The sequence below is a fragment of the Dermacentor albipictus genome, chromosome 10, assembly GCF_038994185.2.
Source record: "Dermacentor albipictus isolate Rhodes 1998 colony chromosome 10, USDA_Dalb.pri_finalv2, whole genome shotgun sequence".
NCBI lineage: Eukaryota > Metazoa > Arthropoda > Arachnida > Ixodida > Ixodidae > Dermacentor > Dermacentor albipictus.
In genome coordinates, this window is record NC_091830.1 from 7,231,717 (window position 1) to 7,249,469 (window position 17,753).

At 44.0% G+C, this 17,753-nt stretch overlaps 2 protein-coding genes across 3 annotated transcripts in view; one reads left to right on the forward strand and one right to left on the reverse strand.

Moving 5' to 3' along the window:
* LOC139050657 (venom metalloproteinase antarease TserMP_A-like) overlaps window positions 1–17,753 on the reverse strand; it is a 265,847-nt gene that overhangs the window by 130,317 nt on the left and 117,777 nt on the right. The window lies entirely within an intron of this gene.
* LOC139050658 (venom metalloproteinase antarease-like TtrivMP_A) overlaps window positions 5,465–17,753 on the forward strand; it is a 31,339-nt gene continuing 19,050 nt past the window's right edge. For both annotated transcript variants that reach the window (XM_070527249.1, XM_070527250.1), the window contains exons 1-6: window positions 5,465–5,556; window positions 5,662–5,828; window positions 7,845–7,937; window positions 8,934–9,090; window positions 12,037–12,093; window positions 16,423–16,571. In XM_070527249.1, coding sequence (XP_070383350.1) covers window positions 5,487–5,556; window positions 5,662–5,828; window positions 7,845–7,937; window positions 8,934–9,090; window positions 12,037–12,093; window positions 16,423–16,571 — 693 coding nt within the window. In that variant the 5' untranslated portion in view covers window positions 5,465–5,486. The remainder of the gene's footprint in view (window positions 5,557–5,661; window positions 5,829–7,844; window positions 7,938–8,933; window positions 9,091–12,036; window positions 12,094–16,422; window positions 16,572–17,753) is intronic.

A 17,753-nucleotide genomic window follows, 5' to 3' on the forward strand; every position in this document is an offset into this window, starting at 1 on the left:
TGCGTAGGAAGCTATCCACAAGAGATGAAGTCGCACAAGGTGCCTTTCGAACTAACTGACAAGACCGTCATCCGAAAATCACCTTATAACATGTCACGAGAACGTAAGATATGGTTGAAGAAAGAATTGCAGGAGATGCTAGACGCCGATATAATCCGGCCTTCGGTGTCACCCTTCGCTTCTCCCATAACTATTGCGCCGAAGGAAGATGGAACTTTCCGACTGTGCACAGATTACAGGGTTCTCAATCGCCAAACAGACCTTATACCATTTCCCATGCCGAAGATAGACACGATTATAGATGAGACAGGTGGTTGCCGGATTTTTTCACGCATTGACTTGTGCAAAGGTTTCTGGCAGATCCCGCTAACCGAAGAAACAAAAATGTACACTGCTTTTATCACGCCCTTTGATCTGTACGAGTATAACCGGCTTCCTTTCGGCTGGAAAAACTCGCCAGCATGGTTCCAGAAGATTATGAACGAAGTCCTGAAGCCTTTTCTGGGTGTCTTTTGTAACGTGTACATAGACGATATTATCGTCTTCTCCAAAACAGAGGCTGAACATCAGGAACACCTTTCTCAGGTATTAAATGCCTTGAGCTTGGCATAACTCAAGGTTAATTTTAAGAAAAGTGCATTCTTTCAAAGAAAAGTTGTGTTTCTTGGAAGAGTATTTGATGGGACTACCAAAAGCACGAAACAAGAGTCCGTCGAGAGAATATCCCAACTGGTTAAACCGTATGACGTCCACTCATTGCGTGTATTTTTGGGATTAGCAGGACATTTCAGACCTTTCATAAAAGACTTTGCTATAAAAACAAGATGCCTCACGCGCCTAATGCAGAAAGAAGTTCCATTTGAGTGGGATGAGGAATGTGAGAGAGTCTACCGTGATCTGGTGCACAGAATCTCTGCTGACCCTATTCTACGCATACCAGATTTCACTTTACCCTTTGAACTGAATACCGACGCCTCACATTATGGAACAGGTGCAGTCTTGTACCAGAAATGTCCAGAAGCATCCGGCCGAGAAAAGCGACATGTAGTAGGCTACTACAGCTACACCCTCAAGCCACCTGAAGTCAACTACACCACTACTGAAAAGGAAGCTCTTGCTGTCCTTAAAGCAATTCAGTACTTCCGTACGTACCTAGAAGGTGCGAAGTTTACTTTGTTCACGGATCACCAGGCACTCACTCATCTCTTGAATATGACCCAACCTAAGGGACGTATCGCCAGATGGGTGAACTACTTGCAGCAGTTTGATTTCACCATCTCCCACAGACCTGGACCCCTTTTGACTGATGCAGATGCATTGTCTCGACTGATGATACAGGCCAATAAAGAACAATCGGAAGAAATCAATGAAGTAAAATTGTGGGAAGGCACTGAACAATTAATTTTTATGGCAGGTCGCTATCAAGTCCCGCCAACGCTGGTTCCCAAGGTGCTTTATTTGTACCACGATAGCCCAGAATCTGGAGGACACGACGGATTTTGGCGCACATACAACAAGCTAGTCAAGAGATTTACGTGGCCTCACATGAAAGAAGACGTCAATCAATACGTTCGTTCATGCCACATTTGTCAAGTCAACAAAGTGAAATACAAGCAGCCTACAGACGCCATGATAATACCTTGCCACTCGAACGTGCCTTTTGAAGTTATACACCTGGATTTTGCCGAGCTAAATAAGAAACGAGAAGGAGTCCGAAAAACGCAAGCTTTTCTTCTGGCCATAGATGAGTGCACCAGGATGGTCGCGGCACGGGCAGGACAAGAAGATGCGAATAGTGTCATCGCCCTCCTCAAACGGGATATGTTTAGGACAACCAGAAAGATCGTATGTGACAACGGACCAGCGTTCAAGAGTGAAAAATTAGCAAGATGGGCTCGAGACCACAATATATCAATCAAATTCTGTGCACCATACCATCCCGCGGCGAATGGGCTTGCAGAGCGTGCTATACGAGATGTGAAGCAATACATCAGGATGTACGATAGTTTCCCTGGTGGATGGAAATGCTCTTTAGAACCAGCTGTAAGACATCACAATCGCTCCTACACCAGTGGCTTGGGATGCAGCCCGCAGTTCGCTTCTTCAGGAGAGACCCCTATTCTTCAAGCGGACCTTGAACTGGGGCTGTTAGACAATCTCAAGATCGTCGAGGAAAGGAAACAAAAATCACAGGAGGAGAGGTACCGTAAACGAATGAAAAAAAATTTTGACAAGAGGCATTGCTCAGCTATCCCAGACATTCAAGTCACCGACCTCATCCTAGTTAGGAAAGGAGTAAGAGAATCCAGTGCCAAATTTTATGGTCCTTACTCTGTGACAAAGACAGCCACTCAGAAAGGAATATTGAAGACTGTGTGGTACATTGGTGAACGGGGCTCAGTTGAATGTGCTTCGATTGGAAACGTTTTCAAGTATTACCCCAGGAGGGGTTAGCAAAAGAAACCTGGAAGGGTGAAGCGGTATGAGCCTTCGAATAGAAGATGAAGAAGCGCGGGAACCGGGGGGACAGAAGAAGAGAAGAGAGAAGTGAGAAATAAATGTAGACGAGATGGACGCCAGTTCCACAGCAACGCTTTAAGTCTACTGTGTCCTTTAACTAGGAACGCTACATAGAACACGAGATATATCTGTACCTTGACTTTAGGAGGGCATCGCGAAGGCGGAACATATCTGCATTATTGAGGTCATGGTCATGGTTACATATTCGATTTATCAGATGCAAAGTCTGCTCCCCCTGTTCAAGTGGATGCTTCACTTTGGTGGCCGGATTTCCATCTTCCTGTGGATTGAGGCCTACGACGTTAATGCTGTTTGGTTGTGGTATGCGTGTGATTTCACTGGTTGTGGTAATTCTGAGGTTTTGCCATGTCGTTTCGAGGTGCGACACCTCTAACACCCCAGGCCCTTCCACTCAACACGCCAGTGTTATGAGGTGTCTGGTAGCTGCCAGGTGCGCTGTTCTTTCTGCTCAGCCGGGACCAAGATCGCCGCACGTGCGAGGTTGTCGATGTAGCAGCCATGATGAGTGACAATTACGAGTCCGCGAGCTCACCATCAGTTTCTTTCTCTAAAACAGAAACTATTTTTCTCAGTTACGCTGTACACGTGCTAGCTCTTCCAGGTGATTGGTTCCTTTTTTGTTCATTTTTCCTGGCGTTCGTCTGTATAGTTGTTCGAAGTGTATGGCATTAAACTTTAGCATGAAGATAGCGCTTGTGCCTTTCGGTTTATGTGTTTCGTCATTGTCCTAAATTTCGGCGCTAAAAACTAAGAGCAATATTTCTTTCAGTCACGAACACAACACGTGATGCTAAGTCAGACGACGCGCTCGTGGCGGAAGTCGCAACAAACACCCCTTCGCGCTTCCCAGTCCCATTTTTGCATAAAATAAGTATTTTATACGTCATTTATCCTCTAAAGATACATTCTAACCATGCGGCAGATTTATTCATGTTATGCGCGATGACCACAGCTGAGTAGGCAAAAAGAATTGTCAGCTTAACAGGTTCTTTAAAAAAAAATAAAGCCGAAGTAACCTGCTGCGTTCACGTCTGAAGGTTGATGCCCCGAGACACCTGTAGCACAGGTCTCTGAATACTGAGGTGGTTCTCAGTGACCTGATGGCAGAGTTCTTGTAAATTTCGTCGAGGAGACAAGCACTTGTCGGTATGAAATTACTAGCGCTATTTTCTCTTCGCTTCTTGCGCTTAATTCGAAAACCAACAGTGCTGCCACTTTTCCAAGAATGAGCTCTATTCAACGACTCCACCGAAATAATCCATAAAACAGAAGTTCCACAAAACACTTAGCAGCGTTCGGATAATTTCCTTCGCCATAAACGTTTTCTCCGAATCTGACCTTACTCGAAATCTGTTAGTCTGTCTCACTATTTTGTCAGAACATCGGATTTTTTTTTTTTTACGAGAGGACTATTCTGCTATATACTATTTTCATTTGCCGAAACAGTTTTCTGTTTTGCAACAGGTGCTTTACAACATTTTCTTCACCCAGCAAACATTTTTCCAGAGCTAGCTTTTTCCTTAACTACGTAATATGTTACTACAGCTTGTATAGCTTCGAATAGTGTTGCAGAAGACATCACTGGCTCTCCCAAAAAAGGTTCCTCAACTGTACACCAGTGGGAAATGGCATATCCAGGGCTTGCCATTGCCTACGGGGGTAGCACAATAGGGGGTAGCACACAGGGCTTGTACCACCCTCCATAAACTTATGTGTTAGTGTGCCGCCTGTACAGCCCCCCTCTCCGCTCTCAGCCTCCCAGTCCTCGGTCAACTGCGTGACCCCCCCTCCCCCTCCCATAGAAATTTCTGACTACTAACAGCCAAACCCGACTATAACGAACTTGGTATAGCAAACTATGCTCTACATCGAACGCTGAAATCTTCTTAGGAATATTCATGCAAAATACATCTCGTAAAACGGAGTTGGACATCGCATATATAGAAATGTGATTATTAATACGTGCATGAGCCACAAAACCACATGCAACATCATGTTTGTTTGTTTGTTTGTTTGTTTGTTTGTTTGTCTGTTTCTTGAGATTGTCTCAGCATGCCCTGTATTGTGCATGTTTGCGGGATCCCGGAGAGGGCTCGACACAATGCATAACCCGATAGAGAGCGAGATCCTACAGGGATGCTGCGTTACTTAGATGTACTTCAGGTAAATTCAGGTCACCATGGGCATTTTCAGCGCTGTCGCGCACCTTTGTTCTTTCGCGTATAGCAAGTTCTGAAGACATGTCAGTTATGTACCCCGGCTAGGATATCTCGACTGACTAGACGGAAGTGTTTTTCACGCAAGAACCAGTTCGTTATAACCCGTCTTGACAGAGAGTGTAAAGGAAGTCAAACTCGTCATTAAAAAGCAGCTGATTCCCAGTTACCTCTGCATAAATTTGCGTGCACTTTGGAATACATCATTTTTTTCTAATGTCTTTTTACTTACCGCAAAAGAAGGTTTCAGTTTTTCAGTGCGCTTGTTTGCAACATTAATTGATCTTCGTTATATCCAGCAATGTTTTTTTTTTGCGACGTCAGAAGTAAAACAAAGAACGTATACATCGAAAAAAAAGAGTCATTCTCGTAATGTTTTATATCTTCCATCCTTCTCTATTTTACCAAAGGATTTTTTTTCAGTGAGGCAGATTCTGCAAGATCAGCACCGCAGGCATCGTTCTAGATGTTTTGGACGCCATCAATATTTTTATGTCCTCTTAATCGGCAGAGTCGGACCTTCTCGAATTTAATACTCAAAGGTCATAACACTCGCACCAAAGTAGAGGAGGTCCTCTGTCCAGCAGTGGAACTTGAGTGAACTTTCCCAGTACCATATGCCTAAACCCACACTTGTAGACAGCAATTTCCCAATGCCATTTTCAGGATGTCTCAGAACAAATGTCACGATAAAAGCCCATGTTCGCCTATAGCATAGGTGCGCAGAATATGCTGTGGACAGCGAGCGATATGATTGCTCTCACTTTTTTCTTAAGTCTTCCTCTGTGTTCCTGTGCCCGTAAGTCCTTATCCAACTACAAAGATACGTTCATATCACCTGGCTACAGTCAGCACGTGTCTTGTGTTTTAACCGAGTTTTCTCCACATTAAAACACGAATGCAGGAAAGGAATATTTCGTGTACCCTACAGTTGTGGAGGAGCGGTCGACTACAAGCAATCTCGTTCTTCGGCTTAACGACGATATTACTCTGAACCTTGAAAAAAGTGAAGCATTGGCAGAAAGCCTGATGTTCGTTACCGCCACCCGAAAAGGACATGAAATTGAAACAGTAAGTAAAGAAACAGTAACTGTTTCCTGCATGTTCGTGAAAGCATTGGGTGATGCAGAAAAGCTACTGCTACTGATTGAAAACAAATATGCGGAAAAGAAATGTTAAGTTCACTAGTCTCCCGAAAAAAACAAGCGTTCACGAATGGTAGCGGCCTCTTGAAGCAGTGAAAAAGAAAGAAAAGTAAAGGCCGTGAGGTTGCAACTCATTTGTTACCTTAAAGCATGCTAAAATATGTGGGTTCCTTGATCGCGATCAGAGATCCGGATAGGGAGGAGAAAATATCCGGACAAGTAATACTATGTTCGAACGCGTATGAGACGCGCTTTCTATTCCTAAACGGCAGTTTACAAATATTCGTAAAAGACGCAAAATTGTGCTCTTACGATGCTAACCAATCGGCGCAAAAAAACTTGGAGGAAAAGACGGAAACGTGAAAATAAATGAAGAAATGTGCAGTGAGTGATGGAATATAACAAGCCATGCTTAACATAAAAGCACAAGAGTACGGCCGTGTGGTTAAGTAGGAAGGACGCGGCGATGATATCTAATATTTAATTATGTTAGATTCAATTTGATTGTTGCATTAGTTGCAAATATATATAGGAGATTTTATGCAGAAACAAAAAGGTCTCACAGGTAGAAATTGTAGCGACACCTCTTGTCTTTAGTTGCATAAGCATACGGTAATAAAAAGGCGTCAATTGGGATCCGATATTTCTCTCAATATGAACGAGAGGAGTGGGGTAGATCAAGAAACGCGCCGAAGAGACAGCCGGCGTGTGTGAGAGTAACTAGTGACGGCTAAGGGGGGAAGTGAAACGCTGTCCGGGGTGGTAGAGGATTAAGTGGTGTGGTGACATAGGGAAATAATAGGTTCGGCTGGCGAAAAACAGAGAAAACTGGCGCTCTCTGGGGGAAGCTGTGTTTCCATGCCATTCAGTTGCAGCGTTTCCATCGACGTTTCAATGTTCGCTTAACGTTGATTCTAACAAGTGTGCTGTGTTTGCCATGTTTTTCGCAGTGAGTGGGAGTACTGCTAACAATTTGAAATAGCATAAATGATGTAATCTGGTATAACTGAGAATTTGCAGCTCTAGTTGTCGCGTTCTGAAGTTACTTGATAATTTAGAAATGTCAGATATAAGTGATTTGTGAGGGACACGTGTTGTCACCTTCAGAGGCATCTCTGTCTGAACCTTCAGCCCCATGTGTCGTCCTTCTGTCAGAATTTCCCACTTTGCTGATTTGCTGTGTTATGTACCGTTTGCATATGCCTCTGTCAGTTCACGGATAAAGATTCGTTTTAAATAATTACCATAGTTTAAGCCTCCACAGGTTCTGCTGCAATTTTATTAATGCGACCCTAGCTTTCAGAAGAAAAAGTCTTTTTTCTGTAAATACGTACTTGTTGCAACACTAACTAGCGCGAAAAGGACAACGGACGAGAGCAAAATGCGCACAGGACAGAATGCTAGCGTTCTGTCTTGTGTGCTTCTTGCTGTCGTCCGTTGTCTTTCTCGCGCTGGTCGATCTTGTCTGAAGTCTGTAATAAGCCCCAACTATCCCGACTCTCTTTTCTAATTATATAAATAAAAAATTAAGACAATTGTTTAATTATTACTGACCCGAATGGATGATAGTACGTTTGAATGCTGCAGATAGTGTTTCACTTTTTTCGCTCATTAATATGGTTGAACGTTTCTTACTTTCCACGCGTGCTTATGTGCTAAAATTGCTTGCAACAACGCTTAATCATTTCTAGGAAGTAAAATGCTGCCGGAAAGGTTGCAGCCAAGCAAAAGGCAAACTATCTACTCATGGTCAATTGTGCTAAACAACTTGATCAGTGCTGCCATTCGGGCTTTTTGTTGTGACGTTCTAAAGATGTTTTGCACACCTCCACGTATTGCTGACATATACGTCCTGTACATATTATAGTTGAATATATGTATGTGCTTCCAAGGGGATTTTCGAAGTGACTTCTGCCTAAGAAATATCAGCTAACTTCGACAGGTCAACACAAGTTCTATTCAAGAGAAGCTGCATCACGACATCAATGAGCGATCATCCCTCCTGGTGCAACATTTAGATGGAGCTCTTCACGTTGTAAGTTATCGAGCATAAAACTTGTATGCTTTAACATTCAAAACGCGTAAAACGCCAACGGGAAGCAATGGTGGCATTCATCCGTTATGTATTCGAAAAAAAAACGTACTGTTCCGTGCTTCATTTTGCCTTTTAAACTTAACAAAATTTATCAAGTCGTATTTTGTTTTGGACTGCTGCTATGTTGTTTTGTGCAAAATAAACAGCTATGAACACTTTAGGCGTCGTATGTATTATTAAGCCTAAGACACGAACGTAACGTAAGTAACACGAACGTTTAAATAATTTTCAAATTATGGGGTTTTACGTCCCAAAACCACGATCTGATTATAAGGCATGCTGCAGTGGGGGACTCCGGAACAATTTGGACCACCTGAGGTTCTTTGGCGTGCACCTAAATCTAAGTACCGCACGGGTGTTTTCGCATTTAGCCCCCATCGAAATGCGGCCGCCGTAGCCGGGATTTGATCCCGCGAGGTCGTGATTAACAGCCTAACACCATAGCCACTAAGCAACCATGGCGGGTGTTAGGTAAATTACAAATAAATAATAGTATTAGCTCAGAAATAATGTATAATAATTGTACTTAATACCTTCTACTGCATAATTGCATAATAATAATACAATGTAAATAATAAAAATGACGTATTATCTGTAAACTGTCTTTTAGATTGATTTGATAACGCTTTGATATCGTCCATGCAGTGCGTAGAAATGATGTATTGTTAGAAAATTATGTTACCGTTTGCTGCTACCGAATCCTGGAAAATGGCTACCAATATTAGCAATGCGGGAATGTTAACAACAATAATCGAAAATATTTATCAGTTATATTGTTTAAGAACACAGTCCTTTCATAAAGCATTATTTTGATCTTCGCCTGCGTAAATGGTGTGCTTTTTGCAACAGTTAGCATGGTCTGTTGCTACTGTGATTGAATTTGAGCTGGAACAAGCCATTATATTTGTGCTCATTGTTGTTGCTTCCTTTTGGTAGGAAGGTATAGTGAATAGAAAGCTCAGAATCAAGCCAATACCCGAAGGAGAGCGTTCGGCGCAAGGTCACATGCTTCACAGTATATATGAAGTACAAGAAATAGGCGAGGAGTTGGCGAAGATGGGTGCATACTCGCGGTATTACCCGCAGACACATGGTAAGACGCCAGCGTAACAAAAACTAAATTACCAATTAAGGTTAAAATCTTTTTCTCATAAGGACACATGCCCGTCCCAAAGGCGACAAAGTTTCTTACCATGATAGAAGCCTATCGTCGGTTGTCTATTTTGATTTCGCTGTCAGAATCTTTTGAAGAAGAGGAAATGTTCGATCAACCCAGACCTAATGCCCACCTGCTTGACTTTTATCTAAATAGATGCATTACTGTAAATAAATAAATGAGTATATGGGTACGTAAATAAAAAAAATTATGCAGATCCCACCAACTGTGCGCATCTATGTAAGCGAAGCCTTGCGTGCTGGATGCCTTGATAGACGATGATTTGTGACGATGTTGACCGCTAAATCTTAATTTCTTCAACGTTTATGCTAACACGAGAGTGGTGAGCTGACGCTAAATGTTACTTTGCGTGCACCGCAGCCCTTTGTCTGCATAGTATACAGAACACAAAAGGGAGGTGTTTGCTTGAGGCGTTGTTGTGCGCCATATTTCATAACTGTGAGAGGGTTGAGCGTTGTCGTTGCCTCACATGGCACATCACATTGTGGCAGAAGTATTAAACTTTAATTCGATTATGCGGCTGTACGTGCCAAAACCACATTCGGAATATGAGGCACGTCGTAGAGGCCGACTCCGGATTAATTTTGACACCGTGATGTCCTTGAACGTGTCCCAAAATCCAGGTGCACATGCGTTTTCTATTTCGTCCTCGTCGAAATGAGGCTGCCACGATTGGTATCAAATCCACGACCTCTAGCAATGCCATAGCCGCCAAGCTGACTCGGCGGGCACAGAAGTGTTGGTTTGACGATCGACGGCTTCCGTAGTGTCTCCTGGGCCCTGCGGTGCGCTTTAATTAATGCGGCTCTGCTTCTACGCGCCTTGCATGAGTTGCCCGCTTGACTTATTTGCATGGCGTTTATTTTTCAGAAATAGCAGCAACGTACCATACCGTACCTTGAACTTAAGCTTATCCTGCGTCGCCGCAACCGCTGTGGTATAGTGGTGGGGTTGCGTTGCCCTCTAACGCCATCTCCCCCCTCTCTTGTATGGGAGCTGCTTCTTCTCCCTGTCCTTCTCCTCTTCTCCTCTCTACAGCTCTATCTGCTTCACCTCTGGCCTCGCACGTTAGTAAAAAGGGAAGTGCTGCAGTTTCTGCAATGCTTCTGAGGGGAGCCACGGATAATTACAGCTGTCAAGCGGCTAATGTGGCGACGGCAAGGGAGCTCCACAGGGTATTGTGCACATTTGGCGTGGCCGGTGGTGTGAAAACGAGTTTCTCCCGTCGCCTTTCCTCTCTTACTCACGCCCGTCATCTAAATACAAGCTCTGAACCACCCCCCGACGCGGTGTGCGACAGCAGCAGCCTACAGCAGCAACAGCAACAGTGGGAAAGTCGAAGGAAGAGGCAAAGAAAGCTGCGCTTTAAGAAAAATGGTAGGCGACCCGAATCTTTCACTCAGGTGGCTCTCAGTGGCATTCGCACCTCGACGCTGGTGTTCATTACTTTAAGCGAGTGAACGTCTTTCCCCTGGCACGAGACGCGGGCGAGGAGAAAGCGCAGCGCGCGCCAGCTGGTGGAGCGTAGCCCCCTAGCGAGCTAGCTAGGGAGCTACGCTCCCTAGCTGACTACGCTCTCTAGAGAGGAGTAGCGAGAAAGCAGGGTGTGACTTCACATCCACTCCTCTAGGCAGATGATCAGTCTGTTCCAGGCAACTGTTTTCCATTAATTAGCTGGTTAAATATGCCATCTTCCTGTGCGTGAATTCATTAGTGACGTAATCACTTCCGCTTTCTTTTACCGGATTTCCATCAGTTTCTCCAAAGTCGTGCTCACGTGTCGGGTGTCTAAAGTCTACGTTTCTGTGCTTTGATGTGTGGTAATCAGTGATTTCTAATTTGCCATAGGTGTATGCACAGAAAAGCACGTGACGTATCAACAACACTTAAGGAATGGGGATCGCTTGTGTCCCAGTGGGCCATACACATTCTGGATGATTGGCCAAGAATGGTAACACACCCAGTCGCACATAGCGAAAGGCCGAATAAAACTAAATATCATCACCATTCTTCCCTCGACAGGCTTCATACTCCACCTTAGTCCTCGTCGCATCATTACCTATAGATCTCGCACTGTGCATTTGCCTGAATTGGCATTTGCATTTAGGCATAGTTTGTGAGCGACGCAGTGAATGAAGATAAAAACTGTATGAGAACGAAGCGACCATAACTTCATTCACGCAACAACATAAACATTGGATGACATTTACACCTTGCATAGTATGAAAGTAAACAAAATTGTACATATTACCATTAGTTGTACAGCATTTCATTAACTTCTTTACTAAAGCTTCGCTTCACATAAATTCTGTTTTGCGCATTGGATCTGCATTTATTTTTTTTATTTCGTCTAAGATTGCAGTGGGGTGGCGGAAGGAGGACGTGTCTTAAGGCTAGCTTCCTGCCGCCGTCAGGCAAAAACTGATTAAGAAGCAGTTGCTTACATCCTGTAAGCACTGATGGATTATATTTTTGATTAAGCTTTTTCTGCCTAAATACTATTGATTGCTGAAGATGATGCGGTATGAGGAAAACAAAACACATGCGAATAAGGTTTGGCCTAATTTCCTTCTACGGATGGTTGCGGGTGCATTCATTTTAAAATAATTGTCAAAAGTGGCATAGAATAAGAAAAAAGTGCTTACAGAGATTGTTAAAGAACAATGGAAACATTTTGGCAAATATAAATAGGGAACAAAATTAACATGCGAACATTAGCTGTCCGGAAAATTTTCTGTTTCGTTGTGTCAGGGGGAGTACGTCTTTGATTTCCCTATAGTTATAATTAAAAAATATACTGACTGACGCAGCTGTGTATCCGTTCGTTCATATTTATAAACTTCACCCCATTTTGTTATTCAGCACGGACGCAATCGGCATATCCGAGGCCTCAAGTGGTTCTTCCTGGAATACATCACGGTTAGTTTCACGCCTGTAGTGCTTTCCTTATGGAGAGAGCACATGTTACAGCTTAAATGCGATTGTTACAGTTCTTACAACTTTCCTTGGAGAGCACATGTTACAGCTTAAATACAGATGTTTCTCGAGTTATCCTTGCTAATATTCGCCATTGACAAATTTGGTGAGCGCGCTTGTATTAAGAGGGCATACAAATCGGCCAGCAGGCTAAAGTAGCTCTGAGTGCTTATAGCTGTGACACTTTATTGATTACGATATCCAGCAACAGCGTAACCAAGGCATCTGCCTGTCGCGCTGGTAGACAACAGCCAATCATTCAAGCATTTAACATTCTGGCGACTTACTCAGAGCACTCACGTGAAATAATCGTTCCGATAAGAGCAAAAATCTTACGAGGGATGCTTCAAATTGTGTGGTGCAAGAAATGGATCCAGCTGTACAACAAATAGCACCGTCATATCTGAAAAAAAATGCTTTATTGTAAGCCAAATGGCATGGGTTTTTTGTATTGTATCGAAATAGCGATTGTGTATTGCTTAATACCAGTCATCTAAGTGTTTTGCAGTTCTAGCCGATGGCGCATGGGCTGATCGTAACGGGAATGTTTTGCTGAATGTTTTCCATGCTCTCTGGTAGTTCCATATATATGCATTTGCTTCGTGCACTTCGCACCAAAACAATGCAAATTTCACGCTCATCGTTAATAATTCTGTAAATATTACAGGGTTAGAAAGTGTAATGTGCACGGACTGTATTGGGAATGCTTCAATGCAGCGCATGCTCACACGTGATCATTCTAGTAATCTATTCCTTGCGTGAAGAAAATCTATTGAGCATGCTCGCGAGTCGACTCTCCGCTAAACTGGCTACAATCGAAGAGAGTGAGAGATATGGAATGAAAGGCATAGAAGTCGGTCCGCGCTAGTCTGCTCTAGCCTGCGTCTTTGCACAAGGAGTAAAAGGAGAAAGGGAAGAAGAGAAGATTGATAATGACAGATTAGAGGGATCTTCGATCTTGCAGCACTGTTAATGTCGTGCACCGACATCGATGTTGTGGAAATGTTTATTTATTTATTTATTTATTTATTTATTTATTTACTTATTTATTTATTGTACCCATAGGGCTGAAGCATTACAGAGGGGAGTGGCAAAAAATACATTTCTGTGAAAAGATACACTTATACATGGAGTTATATAATGTACCAATACAATACTATAGTCAACAAATCAAATCAATACAAATCACCAAACTACAAAACAATGTAAAATGACTAGATGAGGTGCAGTGGACAGGCGGTTCTAGTGTGCACTCGGACGTTTAACTTGCTCCCACATGGAGTGGGCTTCCGTAACTGAAGGCGTTTAAAGGGAAGCTGAAACGGTTTTCAATTCCCATGAATTGCTGGGATTTGGAAGAACAGACCTAATAATTTACGGTTCCGAAATTTTTTTTCTTCGTTTTTTTAATATAAGGGGCGGAAATCGCTTTCTAAATCACCCCCGCGGACAGGCCCCCATCGCTTCCCGGAGCGCCGGGTGAGGTGGTTGCCAGAGGAGAGAACCGGCGAGAGTGACGTCACTGGCGGGGACCGAGCTGCCGGACCGGCGTGCTGGCATGCGCTGGCATGCCTCTTTCCGTCCTGCGCTTTACTGAACGACGCTACGAGAGATTTGCCGCCGCCGCCGCTCACGTTTGTTTTGCGATTTTCGTAAACTGTGCTTTCCTTCTGTGCTGCGTGAGTGCCTACAGCCAAGGGCGCCCAACATGCCCTCGTTCTGTGCAGCATTCGGCTGCGCGAACACAGGCGGGCGAGACGATGTGGTGTTTCACAGGTTCCCGAAGGACAAGAAGCTTGCAGCGCAGTGCGGTGAGGAGAGATAAGTTCGTGCCGACGAAATCAACTGTGCTGTGCTCGGACCATTTCCGCGATAGCCGGATAGCCTTACGACAAATGCGGAAACGCGTTGTTGCTAGCGTTGCTATACTCCGTTTCATACATCAGATGCAACGCTGTGGAAGCTTGAGATACTTCTTGCAGTGGCTGCGTTCGCACTTAGAAAAAGTTCGGTGTTTCTTGACCCGATTTTTGAGAAAACTTTTCATATATAAGCTCAGTTCTGAATGAAAAAAAAAGAATTTACCCATAGAAACAATCCGTGTACTTATACGGCTGCTAACACGTTCTTTTAAATCAATTTTCTTTTCGGCATTCTTTAATTGCAGCCCGTCGCGGCAGCTTCACGCGCTAGCAAACGCCGCTGTCACGCTGCGAACCATAGACGGAAACGCGCCCAGTAATAAATTTTGGTGACCGGTCTTCGTGCGTAGCTTCCACAGCGTTGCACCTGAGGTATGAAATGGAGTATAGGCTTGCCTAGTGACATTCGACGTACGGTTGCAGTTATCATGTTTACCACACGGCAGTGCTAAAACTGCCTAATATCTTTATGTCAACACTAGCATGGAGCGCGCATACCGATTCTTGATCGAGCCACAATCGCAAAGTCGTCGAACCATATTCTGAACACTGCACATATAATCCCCTTGACCATCTCGATCTGGATGTGTATGATAAGCAACTTCCATGACTGTACCTCGCAGCACTGCATGTGCGCGCTTTGAAACGCGGCACTTATGTTCGCGATCGTGTATCAACGCTCAGAAAACCACGGGACTTTAGACAAGCAGCGGCAGGGTGCTTGACATCGCGGAACTGTACCCGTGTTTACAATCTAATGAGAAGTTAGTGCTTCGGCATTCTTCCAGCAGCAAGTACCCAGTGACACTTTAGCGCATTTTTTCTCCCGTCATTGGAACGTGCAGCTACATGAAAAAAAAAAGCATACATAACAGCTACACTCTTAGATAAATTTACACCCCTTGGGGCGTATCTTGTCGCACAACAATAATCGTCATCCGTGCTGCCCGCGTTTCCTTTCTTTAACGCTGCGCGCCCGATACTTTCCAGTCACGAACGGCATGCGCCTTATCAGTGTGACGCAGCATTCTCGACAGGAAAGTAGCGAGCGCCCAGTTTTCAGGAAAGGAAACGCAAGCAAGGCAGATGACGATTATTGTTGTGGGACAAATATACACCCCAAAGGGTGCAACCGTTTTAAGAGTGTAAGATTTCCAACGCGCGAGAAGGTGCACACATCGCTCTCGCTTTTGGCACACTCAACATCGTCGTTGCCGCCGTTGCCGCCATCGTTTTCCGTATCGGCTGTCGGTTCGAACATGTACGGCGAAATTACAAGCTGTCCGAGACAGCGAGAACGTTCCATAATGCTTACAACTCAGCTATGAAGCCCGAACAGAACAGCGTGCTACGCTCTGAAACGGCGGCGCCGACCGGCGACTGCCGCCATTGACGTCACAGCGGCTCCGACCAATCACGGGCAAGAGCGGCGTTCGCGCGATACCCTGAGGCGCTGGTGCGCGTTTTCATGAAAAAACAGCCGCTTGCGCTTGTTTCCGCCCTTTTTGAACGAGATATTCGTGTTCAGGGGACTCAAAACTGTAGAATGCCGCAGAGAACTCATTTTTTTTCGAAAAGTGTTTCAGCTTCCCTTTAACTAAGCCAACAAACCATTTTTCCTTCATTTCTACAACCTGGCGTAGCCGTCGATGGGCTTAGTGAATTACTCGCCCTAACGCCGCCCTAAGCCGCAACGGTACACAGCGCGAGGGTCCCACGGAAACGTTTTAATTTTCCGAGCAGTTTGTACTCCCAGCCTGTGAAAGTGTTCAACCCTACGTTGTTACTTAAGGCATGGCTGCAGAGGTACCCCCGCCTGTCATTAGAGCTATACGGTTTCCAGAAAGTAGACATCTAAGGCAGGAAAACAAAACTACTGTAGGATAAAGATGAACAGTTATGAAATGTCGGTTAAAGTTGGCAAACCACCTTGCTCCAGAGATTTATGTAATAACAATAGTACTCATATTATCATTATTTCTATTTAACCATAAAGTATGCTATAAAGGGATTAATTATTTGACATAGATTTACCTAATAGCTTAACACTTTTCCAAGTCATACAAAGCATTGCGTACTTCCCTATACGGGCCTCGAGTTAAAACACACGTTCTGGCAACTTACTGAATAAAGACGGAATTCACTGCTGCCTTGCAACTTTGTCATAGTGTGTGCGAATTCATGAAACAACCTAACGTGGGATATGTCTCAAGGATCCATATTTCAGAACACAAAGTGACGTCGGTTGTGCGTGCATTGCATGGGACGTGAACGGACAAGGTTCACAACAAAGCACTCAATCAGCATAAGAAAGTCACAGTCACAAACATTTAATTCTGGCTCATTTTAGTCTTCCAGGCTGCGACATCTACAACGACCACCAGACGACCAGTGTCAAGATTTGTGGTTGAAGTTCACATAATATCTGACGAAGCGCACAGCGAACATTTTAAATCTAAAATGGAATTGATCACTTATTTGGGAATCATGCTAAACGCGGTGAGATTTGGTTCCTCTCTTTCTGGAGTTTCAGCTTTTCTGTGTTCTTGTGGCATTTCTGCTTATTTGGGTTAAACGACTTAAGGTTATTAATGTAAATGACAAATACAATTTAAATCCTGCTTCCCCACATCCTTATTCCTTCTTTTGACGTATTCGGTTCTTTTTGACTCTTCGTATCAATTTTTATCCTGTAATTTCTATTAGTACCTGCCATCTGGTTGACAGAACCAATACAAATCATAAAAGTTGCGATCGCCACATAAACCAATTATGAATCACGTTGGTCGCGATTCATAAATGGCTTATGTGGCGATCGCAACTTTTATGCAATATGTATAATTCTGTTCTGTACTTGCAGTGCATTACATGCGTTGTGTGTTACGACTGTTCTAAATCTCTTACTTTATATATGCGTACGTAGACTGAACTAATGCACAGAACTTTGCGACTCATGTACTGTTGGACTGTATATTTTTTATTCATCCAGTGTTCTACTAAGTGCCATATTTCGTGTCGCTATTCTCCCTTTTTCCGCAAATTTGTTTCCTTTGCCAAGTGACAAGGAGTAGCCGGTGCCAGCATAAAGGCGCCAACCTCTCCTAATATTCATTTCAGTAAAAAAAATACAAATCATAACAATAGATTTACCTAGCCAAAATTATACAGTAGCTTATGAGGAAAACTGTTTTACTTGGATGGTTCTGCGTTATTTTTAACCTCCTGGGGCTAATTTCGAGGCACTGGAAGCAAGGTACCCTCGCGCTCTTGGGTTCCGCCACCACCGTGATACGGCCGCCGTGGCTGAGTATAGAACCCACAACCTCTTGCTATACCGCACAACGCCACAGTCACTCAGTCGATGCATCGGGTTCAGATAAATTTTTGTACAGCATGCCTCATTATAGCATGTCTCATTAGTGCTCTCAGTTTGCGCACCGCCATGGGGGCAGCTGCTGTACGTCTGCACGCATGCTTCTGCTGCTAAGTTGATGTTACGCTTAACACTCAGCGGCCATGAACCACACACAAAAAAAGAAACGAGCGACTGAGTTACGTGCTGTACTGCTCGTCGTTTGTGTGGCGTGGTGTGATGGCTCCGGGTTGCCTTGCACCACGTTGGCTACACGCAGCAAAACGACAGCTGTTGTCAGGCGTGCACTGTTCTCACGTTGTTTTTCG